The 14,472-nt window shown below is 41.4% G+C and overlaps 2 protein-coding genes across 7 annotated transcripts in view; one reads left to right on the forward strand and one right to left on the reverse strand.

The window, feature by feature from the left end:
• Positions 1-2,464, forward strand: part of snapc3 (small nuclear RNA activating complex, polypeptide 3) — a 6,934-nt gene extending 4,470 nt beyond the window's left edge. For both annotated transcript variants that reach the window (XM_029431129.1, XM_029431120.1), the window contains 3 exons: positions 1,161-1,319; positions 1,966-2,073; positions 2,146-2,464. In XM_029431129.1, the coding sequence (XP_029286989.1) occupies positions 1,161-1,319; positions 1,966-2,073; positions 2,146-2,293 (415 nt within the window). In that variant the 3' untranslated portion in view covers positions 2,294-2,464. The remainder of the gene's footprint in view (positions 1-1,160; positions 1,320-1,965; positions 2,074-2,145) is intronic.
• Positions 2,465-2,920: 456 nt separating this feature from the next.
• On the reverse strand, positions 2,921-11,909 carry psip1a (PC4 and SFRS1 interacting protein 1a). 5 transcript variants are annotated; one of them, XM_029431087.1, is made up of 17 exons: positions 11,844-11,909; positions 11,546-11,635; positions 11,211-11,287; positions 10,496-10,634; positions 10,163-10,252; positions 9,717-9,812; positions 8,580-8,639; positions 8,425-8,485; positions 8,190-8,277; positions 7,897-8,071; positions 7,725-7,804; positions 7,476-7,531; positions 7,161-7,231; positions 5,793-5,894; positions 5,492-5,693; positions 4,281-4,377; positions 2,921-3,582 (listed from the first exon to the last, which is right to left on the reverse strand). In XM_029431087.1, exons 2-17 carry the CDS (start codon positions 11,615-11,617, stop codon positions 3,552-3,554), a joined length of 1,497 nt encoding a protein of 498 aa, XP_029286947.1. In that variant the 5' UTR covers positions 11,618-11,635; positions 11,844-11,909; the 3' UTR covers positions 2,921-3,551. The 5 variants fall into 5 exon arrangements, with proteins under 5 accessions (XP_029286947.1, XP_029286942.1, XP_029286968.1 ...); XM_029431082.1 differs by having other exon boundaries at positions 8,190-8,283; XM_029431108.1 differs by lacking the exon at positions 9,717-9,812 and having other exon boundaries at positions 8,190-8,283; positions 10,163-10,222.
• Between the last annotated feature and the right edge of the window lie 2,563 nt (positions 11,910-14,472).

The raw sequence follows: 14,472 nt of genomic DNA on the forward strand, positions 1-14,472 counted from the left end.
GAGAGAGATAAAAGCAAATCATTTAAAGGACATTTTGAGTTTTATAGTGAGAATAAAGGTTCCAAGATAAAAGGAGCTACAGTCAGGAGCGTAAAGAGCGTAAAGACTGCAGGCAGGTGGAACACTTGGCTCTCTCTAACGTTAAAAATGACGCTTACACACACACACACACACACACACACACACACACACACGTGAGAGAGATAAAAGCAAATCATTTAAAGCTGCATCTGTCAGAATGTAAAAATACATCCCGATGATGTAAAACTTGAGGGTCTTCTCTCATGCTGGGAAACCGCGCACAGTGGGTGTCAGTGTTACTCTCCTTTCAATGAAACTATAAAACTAACTGGCGACGGCTTTGACTTCATTAAACACTAAACTGTGACTATATCAACATATTGTAGCAAAACAAAAAAAGGCTCAAATTGAACTAAAAATATACAAACTTTACAGAAATATCTCTTTTCTTCGTCGCCCTCTCCTTCCCGCTCTCTGTGACTGTCTCGCACGTCACTAATGAGCAGTCAGGAGGACAGTAGTACAATGAGTAAAGCTGTGTTTTACAATCTGACGTCCATTAGTTTGACTAAAATGACATAATTAATGAATGAATTGAATAATAAATAGTAATAGTTTTGAGGTGCACAGATTCTGGTCTGAAGACTAGAACTGAATCTGAAACGTTGTGACTCAGTGTTCACAGTGTTTGAGTCGTTGAGCTTCTTGTTAAGCCTCGCAGGCTTCTGAGTATTGTAACGGTCGTTAACCTACGTCCTCGTCTCAAACTGTTCTTTGTATTTGAAGTCGAGAGGAAGTGGGACTCTTGTTTTGTCTTTGAAACATCACTGTGGCTCTGTTGTCAACACCGCAGCAAAGGAAATCAGCGGCTGATGGTAACAAGGGCATCTTGGTTTGAGAGGACAATTATTGACTCCTTGTGATCCTGTTCAGATCAAGATAATTACAGCGACTTTAAAGGAATAAATAAAAATAAAAGAAGCGTGCTGATGACGAGAGCGGAGACGGTGGATGGAAACACACTCTGGGGGCAGAACATTGAGCTTCCTACAAAGAGATATTCTTAGAGATAAAGTTTATTGTCACTTATGACTTTGAGATGTTCGATGATCTTGTGTCTCGACGTCTTTACGATGCAGCACCACCATTGAATGGGCAAAGACCCGCAACTTCCCGGCCTACAGCCAGGCCAAGATGGAGGACACGCGATTCGTGGATCTGAAACTAAAAGTGGGCTTCCCGTACCTCTACTGTCACCAGGGAGACTGCGAACACCTCGTCATCATCACGGACATCAGGTCAGTCATAAATAATAATGTATTTGATACGTGAAAATGTACCTCTGCGTATACAAGATGGATTCGCACAACGTGGATGACTCTTCCTCTAGCGCCACCAGCAGGTCGACATTTGTGTTCATCGTTAGTCAAACGCAACGCTTCTCATCACAACCTTTTCCTTTTACTGCGGCTGCGCCACCACGAGACACACCTCGACACGTCCTCGAAGCTCTGAGCGTGAAGCAGAAACTCGCCACATTAAAGTAGCGATGCAGCATTCATCATATCCTGTTGCTTCTAATATATAGAATATATTAATGTAATATATCTTCTTCATGAATTATGTGTTTGTTTCAACTGAGAAGCACATGCCCGTGTGTAATATGTCAAAATCACCCCTGATCATACCGTCTACCTAAAGAAACCATACCACTACAACAATTATAAACGGTGGTTTGATTTGTCCGTAGCCTCAGTAATACGACCACAACCTTTTGAAATAAAGCCCTTCGTTGTCAGACAGGCTGCGACTGCTCTCACAAGACGCTACAGCACTAATAGATGCAGCGCTCGGAGTCTGCTGTTTGCCTGAAAGCAATCATGAATGAGAGACAAAGCTGTCCTCAGATCTGATCCTTCTTTCCGCTCTGCTCGCACGTTACAGACTGACCCACGAGAACGACTGCCTGGACAAGAAGCTGTATCCACTGCTCACGCACAAGCACAGGGTCACCACCCAGAAGTGCGCCGTCTGCCACGTCTACATCGGAAGGTGTGTAAATATCAGCGGTTTCGGCGTTTGCAAAGTGCGGACACGAGGTTAACGCGTCCCGACTCTTTCCAGGTGGTTCACTACCGACGACCAGTTTGCTCCGAGCGACCCGTGCCTCTTCTGCGACAAGTGTTTCCGGATGCTGCACTACGACGCTGAGGGCAACAAGCTGGGAGAGTTCCTGGCCTATCCATACGTGGACCGTGGTGCATTTAACTAATCTTTCTCCTCTGGTCAGCTGCCTCAGATCAGAGATTTAACGCTGTATAATACAGTTAAATGTTTTATATCTCAGAGAGAAATGTTTACGTTTGGGAATTGTATATTTCGTTTAAAAAACCAAACTGTTTGTGTGTTTTTTTATTAAACAGTAACATTTATTGGAACTATATTTTACTGGCCTGTGAGTTATTCTTCCATGTGAAAGTTTATTTGCTTTCATTTGTAAACCATTCATTAAAAAACAGCGCTTAGCAAATTTATTACTTACAAAATCATAATTAGGCCGTGGAGTTTTTAATCCATTTCACCCTGAAATCTTCAAACATTAAGAGTTCATAAGTCAAATACTCAGTTCACGGTTGATTTGATGCGGCCGGGATGCTAGATCCTGATTGGTCCACAGCTATACATGACATCGCCTACAATGGAATCCCGCTTCATTGTGAGAACAGCTAAATATACTGACCTCTCATGTGAAGCCCCACCATTCATCGTAAGAAGCTCATTGAGGAAATTAAAGCAGCGAGTAGAACACGTCAGAGTAACAAACCCGGGTCATAAAAAGGAAAGAAGATCGCACAACCACGACAGCAATGATTGAAATTACATGATTTCGGGGCAATCGGAAAGACAAAAGGAGTACTATGTACGACTTTATTACTGGATGCTGTAACAGGTCACCAGACAGGCACAAAAAAAATACTCTTATTTACATCTACGTTTAAAACAAAAGCTTTAAAAACAAGACACTTGAACACGTTAGAGAAAACTTTGGCAAACTCTGGATTTTGTGAATCTTTACCTGTTGTTACATCTAATGTAATTAGACACGGTAATGGTGCTTTTAAAGTACACAAAACCTCTATAAACTATTTAAATGCATTTGAAATGAAAGTATAATCCAAGCAATAAACACCAAATGTTACTAATCTTGTGAGCATGCTCATCTAAGATCTACAAAGTGCTGATCTACAAGTTCTTACTCTTATAACAGCCTTTACTCACATTTAACAGGCGGGACTGGGGGGTGTCACAACGGGAACGTTTTACACAAAAGTAAAAAACAAAATAAAAATATGCAGTCAGTCTATCTCCAGGAGTTAAGGGGGTGAAACCTTTAAAGCAGCAACACTGACAAAGTGAGTCGACTGGAAACCAGTCGTCAGTCATCGAAACAAGAACCCGACGGGAGGAGATCCCAGTTTGTACCGGAGCAGCAGCAAATATCTTTTTCCTTCGTCGAGCACGTGGGACGCTCAAGCGGACTCGTCCTGAGCCTTTGGGCCGCTGCGGTCGAAGAACATCAAGAAACAAGTTAAAACTGGAACAGCATCTTCCTCACCTGGATGCATCATGGGGTCAAACCTGCATACACCGTGTCCTGATGCCGTTACAACTCACTACAGCAGGGGGGTCAAACTCAGTTCAGGGGCCACATCGCAGCACAATGTGATCTCAAGTGGGCCGGACCAGTAACATCACAGCATGACGACATATAAATAACAACAACTCCACATGTTTCCCTTCGTTTTAGTGCAAATGTTGCATGTTTGACACCCCTGCACTACATGTGTATTAATCCACAGCTTGGAAATGGCACCCAACAAAGACACTGTGGCAATTACATCAAAGAAAAAGGAAAACATATATATATATATATATATATTTGCATTTCAAGTAGGAACCAAGGTGCTTGGGGTGGAGTGCCACAGAGACGGTAGGAGAGTACTGACTGACGGAGAAATATAGCATAAAGCCAGCCTTGTAATGTTTATTAGCCTGGGCTGAACACCACACATTACATGTAAAAGCCTGAACACATTCTGGGGTCAGATACCAAAACATAAAGCAAATAGACAGTTAATCTTAATTTCTTTCTCTTTACTGTCAATATTTAGTGACATTTGTACTGCATCAGTATACGTTACCGGTTATCTTCTTGTCGTATAGGAAGGAAAGAGACAACAGTGTTGGGGTGAGGCTACCTGTGATTTTCTCCCACTGAGGAGTCCTCGTGAAGCTTCTCTCTCTCCGTCTCCAGCCTCTTGTCTTCAGGGCAAACATCACCATTTGTCATCTTGTCTTTAGGCGGTACACACACACACACACACACACACACACACACACACACACACAATCAATACACAACATAGAACACCGCACAGAGGAGAACTCACAGGAGCATGTGATGACACACGCACTGAGCTGCAGACCTTACGGAGATAAACAGGATGTTCCACCCATTCGGCATGCCTTGCCGTAGAAAGAGACCTTTCACAGAGACTTTTATTTTAGTGGGACTGTCGTACGTAAAGGAATGAATTGAACCATGTGGCTGTAAACCTCCGATTACCATCCGTTCCTACCCAGAAAGATAACCACAGGGATCCTATGATGTCCTCATGGCAGGGATGGGGAGACTGACCGAGAGCTTCAATGTCTCAGTTGTCTGGTTGATTTTCATACTTGATGAACCAATAACCAGCAGAGATGCCTTATAAACGCTGCTTCATCACCTGACACGGCCATCTTTCTACGTTACCAACTGAAACACTGCGAGCTGTAGCAATACTCAGACTTATAGTGATTATTTAAAGTGACTGATGGGGCTGGGGGTTGAAATGCATACTGTGAGACGGACCTACATCTGGACAGAACCAGGTTATCTCCAGCTGAGACACACCCCCCCCCTCTTATCTGTATGAGATATCCTAGTTTAAGTCGAACGCTTGTTAAATTCTTAGAAAGTCTAGCCTCAAGTGTTACATTACAGAGACTCTTTGCTTCTGGAAGTTTAATGAGTGATCCTGATAATTATTTTCACTCAGTGTGTTGCAAATGCGAAACATTCGCCAGAATCCGACAAGGTGCTCGTTCCCCTTTTAGAACCGGGGAGGCTTCACGTGCTGATGATGAAATCAGATGCATTAAAAGCACACAAGTCGGCCACTTGAAGCGTGTCGGCAGCAAACAGTGACGGCCCCTGTGGTCATCTGGGGGGGTTTGATCTTTTTAAAAAGAACCTGCGCCGCTCCCTGGGCTGCAGATGGTCTGGCCTGCCTGGACCTTTTGTTCCACCAGGTGTTCTCAGATCTATTTAAGTGTATTGTAGGTGCCTTCTGTAATTTATATACCATTTCTTCATGGAGAAAACCAGAAGGTGCTACAACGCTGTTGTAATAATGTTAAATATTACCGGAGATGTTTTCCTTCGCCTGCTCCACTCTCTTCAACGCTCCCTTCTTGGCCTCCTCGTGCTGCCGCTGCTCAGCGATAGACTTGTTGAGCACCTGGCTGAGCACACAGTCCCCTTCTCCGACCAGAAACATGCTCTTAAACTTGTTGTACAACATGGTGGCCTTGTCCATGATGTCCTGGCTGGCCTTGAATCTGCGAATCTAGAAGATGGATAAAAGCACAGAGCTTAGAAACACACGCTGGTGGAGTTTGATGCTTCAGCTTAAGAACAGTATTACTTTTTAAAAGAGGGATTCTACCTTTTTGAGCGTTGCAATAAGTTCACTGTGTTTCTGCAGGTGCTGCGTCGTCACTTGTAGGGCGCCGATCTCATCTAAGGCCTCCAGGCACTTCTTCACATCCTGGGGAAGAGGGAGCAGGTGGGCCGGGGGCCGGGGACAAACATGAATCACGTTGGACAGATGGTATATTCTGCTCGCTGGAAGTACCACTTTAAATAAAGGTGGGCACTAAAAGGATGCACCTGGCACTGTTTCCCCGACCATTGTCTCGGAGGCTCTGAACTTCAAGGTGCTTTCTTTTTCTTTTCTCAAATTTAAAAAATAATATTTTTTTTAATAATCACAACTTACTTTTCACATTATTATTATTAAATACACTAAACGCTTATGCTATTGATCTAATGCATGTGCACGTTTCAGTTTGTACCGTCTACTTTGCGCATTCACATTCTCTCCTTCGCAGCTGACACACACACGTGCGCACACACACACACACACACGTGCGCACACACCTACACGAGCGGAAAAAAGGAGAACTAAATAGAAACGGCGCCGCGCACGCAATCAAACAACACGCTGCGCACAAATAGTTCTGTGCAAACATTTACAAGTAAACTGCGCAAAATAAGAGACATTTAATATCGTCACACAGATGTTAACAACTTAAATGTTACATTGTGTTTTGATTTGTTTTTACTTAGGATCAAGTATGCGCGCGTCGAATCTAGAAAGCGACGCGTTCATTTGATCGTACACTTTTGCATATTTGACGCAACTCATAAACTTCAGAGTTAAAAACGACTTAAATAATAAATACAAGTATTATAGGATAACTAGGGTTAACAACACTTATGACAGTTCCTGTTTCTGCCAGAGGGGGGCTGCTTCGTTTATACCTGTGACTGTGACTACACGCGGAGAGCACCAGGGGGGAGTAGGGGGGGGGGCGGGAAACTTCTTTTAGTTTCACAGCATTATGAACAACGGAGATGAAACACTGCAGAGTAGGAGTCTTTGTTAGTGATAATACAGATTATCATATTGATTGTAACACTGAGTGTAAAGCACAGCAGGGGACACGAGGTGAACAACAGATCCTCAGCACGTCTGGGACCCCGAGTTGATTATTACGTCTGTGTTTTCTGTCGACCCCCCCATGTTTGTAGAACAAAGGAAACCTGACCTGGAAGCTCTTCGTGGCTTCCTGTCTTTAGACGGGGTATACGTACAGAGGCTGGGACAGCAGACCGTACAAATCCTTCTTATAAGAATATTGATCAAGCCGTTTTATTCGCTTTGAATCCGCTATTAAGACTATGTTAGGTAATTAAAGGGGGACATGGACAAACATGGACTTGCAGAAGTCGTTAGTGGACTTGAACTTACAGGGTTGTCAATTTTCAGTGAAATCTTGATTTCACTATGCAGTCTCTGGAGCTTCAAGTCAGTTGACATTTCTGTGGGGGAGAAACGAAAACATGAGGGAATGGGCTTAACAGCACTATAATCAAGTGTGAACATCAGAATAATATTAGTTTGGGATATGCAACAGCGTTTTACACTTGATCGAAGCCCCCGGCCGCTTCATATAGGAGGGTTTCATCCCATTCGCTAAACATGGGCCTTGATGATGATGATGATGATGATGGTGCTTGAGTTGCATTTTGATATATGAACTATAGTGCTAGTAAAAGTACTCGCCCTTTTTCTTGACGCCTGTCCTCTCTTCGTTTTTCTTCCCAACGTCTTTGTTTGGCCTGCAAGGACAGAATGTCAGAAACACATCCAGGCCTCTCATATAACGTCAACATGAGCAGCTGATCAATGTAACCTGTAACGTCATCCTCTTAACAGCAGTCATTTAAAAGTACTTTTGGATTGTTGTCTGTTTGTTAGAGCAGAATAATAATAATAATGGTATCTTCCAATGTGCATCGTGTGTATTCGTACTCTCTCAATTCATCTGCTTTCCGTCGCCGAACATCTTTGTCCATTTCTGAGTTTTGGTGTTTCTTTCTTCCTTTGTTTTTCTGGGATTAAAAAACATAAAAACATAAACATGAAAGCATCATTCTGACTGTTCACACGCAATTTGAATGATCATGTTGGACTTGACACCTGCCTCTTCATCATCAGAGCCGGAGGAGCTGTCTTCCTTCTTCTTCTTCTTGGCTTCAGGCTCCTTGCCCTCCACTTCCTTTCCTTTGCTGTCCTCCTTCTTCCTCTTCTCCTCCTCTCCACTCTTGGACTTGTCCTCTTGTGACCTCTTTCTCTTTTTGTCTGACTCAGCAGTGTCCCTAAAAAGTGAGAGAAAAGGTCTGTGAAGAAGCTCTTGTGATCACATTTAGAGAATATTGGCACACACACACACAGACGTTTGAGAATTTCACATCGTGTGTGTTCGCATGTAGTTACATTTCACTTCCCGAGCCCTGCTGGTCCTGCTGCTGGAGCAAAAGCAACTTATCACTCTTGGGCTTCCTGCCTCTTCGTTTAGGACCCTCTGCACCTGGTGTACACACACGTACACACACACACACACACACACACACACACACACACACACACACACACAGTGTTTGAATATTCCTAACAGCTAAATTAATTTAATCTTATCATGTGTACCAACATCACAGGGAAGCGGACTCACCCGAGGGACTAACAGGACTCGCAGGAGCGTCGTGCTTTTCAGTCTCCTGCTCGGCATCACTCTGGGGAAAAAGAAAACACACCATCTTATAAAATGTTTCCTACAAACCATTTGTATATTTACTGAAAGTGAAGCCATTGATAAAAACTCCCAACCTTTTTCTTTCTTCCTCTCTTGGGTTTGGGAACATCTGTGGATTCTTTCTGTGTTGAGCCCTAAAACAAACAACTCTAGTTCATTTTATTACAGTTTATAATCGTGACTTGAATCGTCTTTGTAGTTCTCCAAGATGAAAACCCTGTATACATGTGAAGTTCACAACTAAAGGTTTGATTCTTTACTTCACAAGAATAACTTACATTTCTGGATCAATAGCTCCACCTAGTGTCGACCTGTGATATTACACATTAAATGTGCCGTGTCCAAAATCCCATACATACTAATAATAATACATGGATGTATACTTATATTTTAAGTACACTGTTTGAAGGTAGTATGCAACAAATCAGAATACTTTTCTTATCCTAAAAAAGGAAAATAAACTGTTAAAATAAACTTTCTTTTTCTTTTTGGAGCATGTATCATCACCATTCAAAATGTATTTAAACATTGTGCATCTCCTTCATTTCTTTTGCACATTGCATTACAATGTGCAAAGTATTTATACTAACATTTTGGGTATACTTAATGAATATTTAAAGGAATTGGGACACAGTTTATAACTTGTTAAAATATTGCAGACAGCAAAAAGGACTGAAAGAATAGTCCGTCTCTTCCTGAGCAAAACACATAAAGACATAAACGGTCACAACTCACCTTTGTCCGTAGCACACAGAAAGCCATGCAGAAATAAAATAAAATCAACTCATTGCAAACAGTCGTTTTGTGAAAGGCAGGAAATGGAAAATGACAGCGCACGTTTTTAAGAGAAGAGAAGAAGAAAAACACACGTTCAAATTATTTTTGTTATCGTCACACAGAGTAAATGTCCCAACCCTAAAATCTATTTCATCAACAGCCAGCTGTGCTTAAAAGATATTATTCAAAATGGTGTTTTATAGAACCATCAGTTGATCACCTCAGTAACACAGAAAACCCAGAGCAGGCACTCTAATCAAAACATCAAGCACCGATGCAAGTTTGTGGCCGCCTACAAGAGTCAAACAGAAACAAACCACCAGTTGCAAAAACCACCAAGTGTCACATGCTTTCAGACGGGAGGGGGGGGGGGGGAGGGGGGGGGTAAGGCGACCTGCGCCGATTTATGAGTTCCCAGCATGCAATGTACGTACATCCTGGTTCTGAGGACCCTGCTCAGAGATCAGAGACCCTTCCTCCTCCTCCTCCTCCTCAATCTCATTCTCCTGCTCAGCCTCACTTCCTGGAACCTGAATGCACCCAAGACACAGCATAGGACGCGGTGTGGTGGGGTAAACGAGTCTTGAAAGGGAGAAAAGTCAGCGAGTATCCTTCTGTTGCACACACTACTCTTGGCGTACAAGCCTTTTAAATCTAGGAATACAAAAAGACACTCTTCATTTGGTAAGATATTGCCTGCACTGCTATGTAACTCAGTATGCAGCAGACACACATTACAGAAAGATTAAAAAGAGAAAACAGCAAAAGAAGAAAGAAGCTGACAACACGGCAACAAACCGGTAGCATGTCAATGCAGTGAAGCGACTGTGTACCGTATACGTTTACTTACGCACGACGGGTTTGAAGAGCACAAACTTACATTGGCATTTATCCCCTTGTCATCCGCTTCCTCTTCTCCCTCTGGGCCGCTGTCTGAATCCTTTTCAGTGAAACACCCAGTGTTAACCGGCTTTAAAACAAAACAAAACTATAATAATTAGAGGAAATTAATGAAACTAATTCGCAAAAAAAAAGACAATAACTAGGAAACCAGTTGCTCTAAAAGGGTAGCTAAAAATTAAAACAATAAAACTGTTAAACTCAGGCAGGGATATCAAGATCTGAGGTACAGCCCACCCGAACCTAAAGCCAACGTTCGGAGGACAAACACTGAACGATGTCTTTGGACGGGACAGAGAGGACGAAGATGTACCTTCGGTGCGGTGAGTTCAACTTTTGGGTTGTTCTCGATCTCCCACAATCCTTCATTGAAGCCTTTCCTCTTGTTGGGCTTGGCGTACTTCTCTTTGTTGGTCTGGTACGGAAAGATATCTTTCGGGCCAAGAAATGCTCTGTTTGAAAGAAGATGATTCTTTCTGAACGATTACAAATGTAGAGCGTGTTTACTGCGATATAGAGCAGCAGCACACGTTAACTCTATTCAGGACCTCATCAAATATTCATGCGTTAAAGTAACACCTCCAACAGAGCAGAATGACGGCTCAATTATCACAAAAGCCCCAAATAAATAATGCAGCAATATTTAAATAATTCTTATATTGTGCACATAATTTAGAAACTCTAAAATAAGAAAGAATTACACCTAAAATAATAAAACTAATTACTTCATTGACCCCTGTAATCCACTCACTGCTTAATTATTCCCATGTGGATTAAAAAGACATTGAAATGTATAAAGATGTGCTTAAAAAACATAAAGAACTCAAAATGTATCAGACAATTGACGTTTTTCCACCTTTTACCTGACCATGTAACAATGGATTTAACTTTTTCTGCATTTCCTGCAATACTTTCCCTTTGTGCTGGCCACTAAACGAAACATTAAATGCTACTTCACGTTAATAAATGTGAGTCCATCCGAACTAAAAAAAGGTAATAACAAAGATTGTTAGCAGTCGGTTACTAACGTTTCATGGGTGCCAAAGAAGAAGATGGGGAACTTGATATTGGATGGCTTCACAGCACCGTCTGGGACTTCATCAATCTGGTAGGGAAATTAGGAAACTATTTAATTACAGCCATTAACAACAAGAACAAACCATACTGTGTCCACATTCAAAAGCAAAAAGGTGATAACTTTTATATTTTCTCAAGTGTGTGTGTGTGTGTGTGTGTGCTGAGTTACTGCCTGTGGTGGGGCATGTGGTTTAGTAGGATGGGTGTTTGCACATGCACAGTGAGGCACATTGCGTTTTATTGTAAGAAATATTAGTAAGTGACTATGATAAAGCTCCATACTTACTCTTGCAGGCCAATGTGGATAGCCCTTCATCTTGGCAAAGATCAGATCACCATGTTTCCAATCTCGAGTCATGCTGAACGTATTAACAAGCTGGACAAGATAACAACATGAAGTTAATACAAATACACATTTGTTATGCAATTCATCACAATGTTGCATCGAGTCCGATATGAAAACGTGTAAACATCCATTCAGTGAAACAAGCATCTTTGCTGACCTCTAGTTTGCGCAAACATCTATAAGAAAGTCGCCTATTTAAAATAATTTAGTAAAGTGTTGTTGCAACACAAATTCTTACCAGGAAAACACAACGTTCCTCTTCCCTACTGTCGGCTACACGTTTTCCGCTCCCGCGCAGGACGTCGGCAGACTGTACCATTATATCACAGGACGGGGGGGGGGAGTCTATTTTAACTACACGTCGTTACCTGTATTTTTTATTTTTCAAGAAGCAGAACCAAACGTTTTAAATCACTTTATACACATACAAAATGCTTGTGGAGTTATAATTTGAGTCACAACTACGCTAAATGTGATTTTTGTAAAGTATCCGTGCTGAGCATCTCGACACTACGAAGATCGTCTAGGCTGACGGACGTGTTTGAAAAAAGTGGGCGTCAACTTCCACGCATGCGCTCTAAACCTCCGCTCTCACAATTTACAAATACGCTAAAAGTCGTTGCCGTAGAAAGAAGTTGCGGGACAAATCTGCAATGGCTTCTCTTATCTAAAAGCACACGACGAAATGTACTGTTAGTTATATGTATTAGCAGTTATGTGTAAATCTCTGATGTTCTTGGTAACTGACAATAGGATCATAGTGGGAGCTCTGCAGCTGCGCAGCTCTCTGCTTGGTACTGATGTTGAGGCTGCAGGGTCCAGCCTTAAAACACACACATGTCGGTTTATCCCTGGTCCACGGCTAATGCAGGCTAGATTTATTTTCAGTAACACAAAGGACATGGTTCAAACTACTCTAATAAGCTGAGAAGAAATTATGTTCTTCAAGAATATAATGACAAAGAGGAGATCCAATTACTTCTTACATGAAAGATTTATTTGAAAAAAAATATCAATGAGAAAAAAAACCTATTTAACACTTTATTTATAAAAGCAAGTATTTAAATGTTGAGCCCCATATCTACGGATAGAAGAATTTTCTCAAAATATTTACAGATCTGCATGACGTTTTTCGTTATTGGACTTATTTATGCTAAAGATTTATCTTTGCTAAAGCAAGAATTTCCTATTTGATGGTTTTCTTCTCTTTTTTTTATGTATGTTGTTTTTTGTGTCTTAATATTATAATATATAATATAATATAATATATTAATGGTTTGTAATTAAATCTTGTATAGTAATAATTTAAATAAATTAATATAAAAATTAAATAATTATGTAATATATGCACAAGTGTGTAGATAATTAACATACATTTTCTAGAGTATTGTTGGACATATTTATGGGGAAAATATAGACATCTTTCGACTCCATTTGGTTGGTTTACAGTGTCCTCTAGTGACACAATCAGGCCTAACACATGAAGGCCTGATCTGCATTTCTGTCCAGGTGTTGCTATTTGTTCTATAAAGTCAAGAGCGTAAGAACGAGAATTTTGTTTGGTGTAAATCCTCATTAAAGACTCATTTGGATTTAATCAACTGTGATTTTATTAAAGTGCATCTCAAAAACTACCAGCAGGGAAGTGAACCTTTAGTTTTTACTTTTTCCACAGCTAAATTGTCTAAACTCTGGGTTTCATTCCTTTTTATTTATATTCCTTCATATTTTATTTAGGCTATATTCTAGCCCTTATTTTACCTTTTTATTTAACTTAGACTCTTATTTTGTTTTTACTTGCATGATATTCTTTTTCTTTTTGTATACAAATGTAATTAACATTGTTGGTGGGAGCCTGGGACTATGCTAACGTGTGATAAAGAACTTGTTATGTGCTCTATTATTGCTCTAATACTAGGATAATTTTTCAAATTCTCACACTGGAGAAGCTGGAACTTCACTATGTTTTTCATTTTAAATTGAATGATTAATTAATTAATTAATTAATTGTCGAAATAGAAATAGATGATGGATAATTCTTTGCTGCCAATTGTTTGAGATATAATCACAATCCAAAACTTTGTAATAAGTATTGTTTGTTTGTTTCCCTAAGGTTTTCTATTTACTCTGAAAACTCTTCAGGGAAAATTTAAGGAATAATGAAGTGTTTAATAAAAAAATAACCCTTTAAATAAGTGAGCCAGCGGGCTCTGGAGTGCTTTAAAACACTGCAGATGGTGGAAGTAAATGAAGGTGACCTCAACAGTTGTGGCCACACAGATACACAAGCAAGCTTACATAAATCCAATTCTACTGTGTGTGTGTGTGTGAGTGTGTGTGTGTGTGTGTGTGTGTGTGGTGTGTGTGTGTGTGTGTGTGTGTGTGTGTGTGTGTGTGTGTGTGTGTGTAAGACAATGGAAGATGCTGATAGTTGAAGGACAGGCTCATCAGCCACAGAGACCCAGAGACCCAGAGAGGGGGATAAGGGAGAAGAGAAGGCCAGGATGGGCCAGAGGCGAGCGGATGAGACAAAAGGAGAAGAGAGAGAGGTGGAACCCGGGTCCATGCCCAAGAATAACTCACAGGAGCTACCAGGCCCCCCTGCCCAGCCTGTGAGGTGAGAGACCTTGGTGTTGGACCCCAGCCAGCTTAGTGGGGTTCCTGCTCAGACACACGGCTGCAACAGAGGCCAGGGATGGAGATATAGAGAGATGACAGAGAGTGTGTGTGTGTGTGTGTGTGTGTGTGTGTGTGTGTGTGTGTGTGTGTGTGTGTGTGTGAGTGTGAGTGTGAGTGTGTATCCTTCACCCTGGCAGACGAGGTGTTGGCAGAACATCCCAACCCACTCTGTCTCAGAGGGCCACAAA

Source organism: Cottoperca gobio, chromosome 1 (genome assembly GCF_900634415.1).
Source record: "Cottoperca gobio chromosome 1, fCotGob3.1, whole genome shotgun sequence".
Lineage (NCBI taxonomy): Eukaryota > Metazoa > Chordata > Actinopteri > Perciformes > Bovichtidae > Cottoperca > Cottoperca gobio.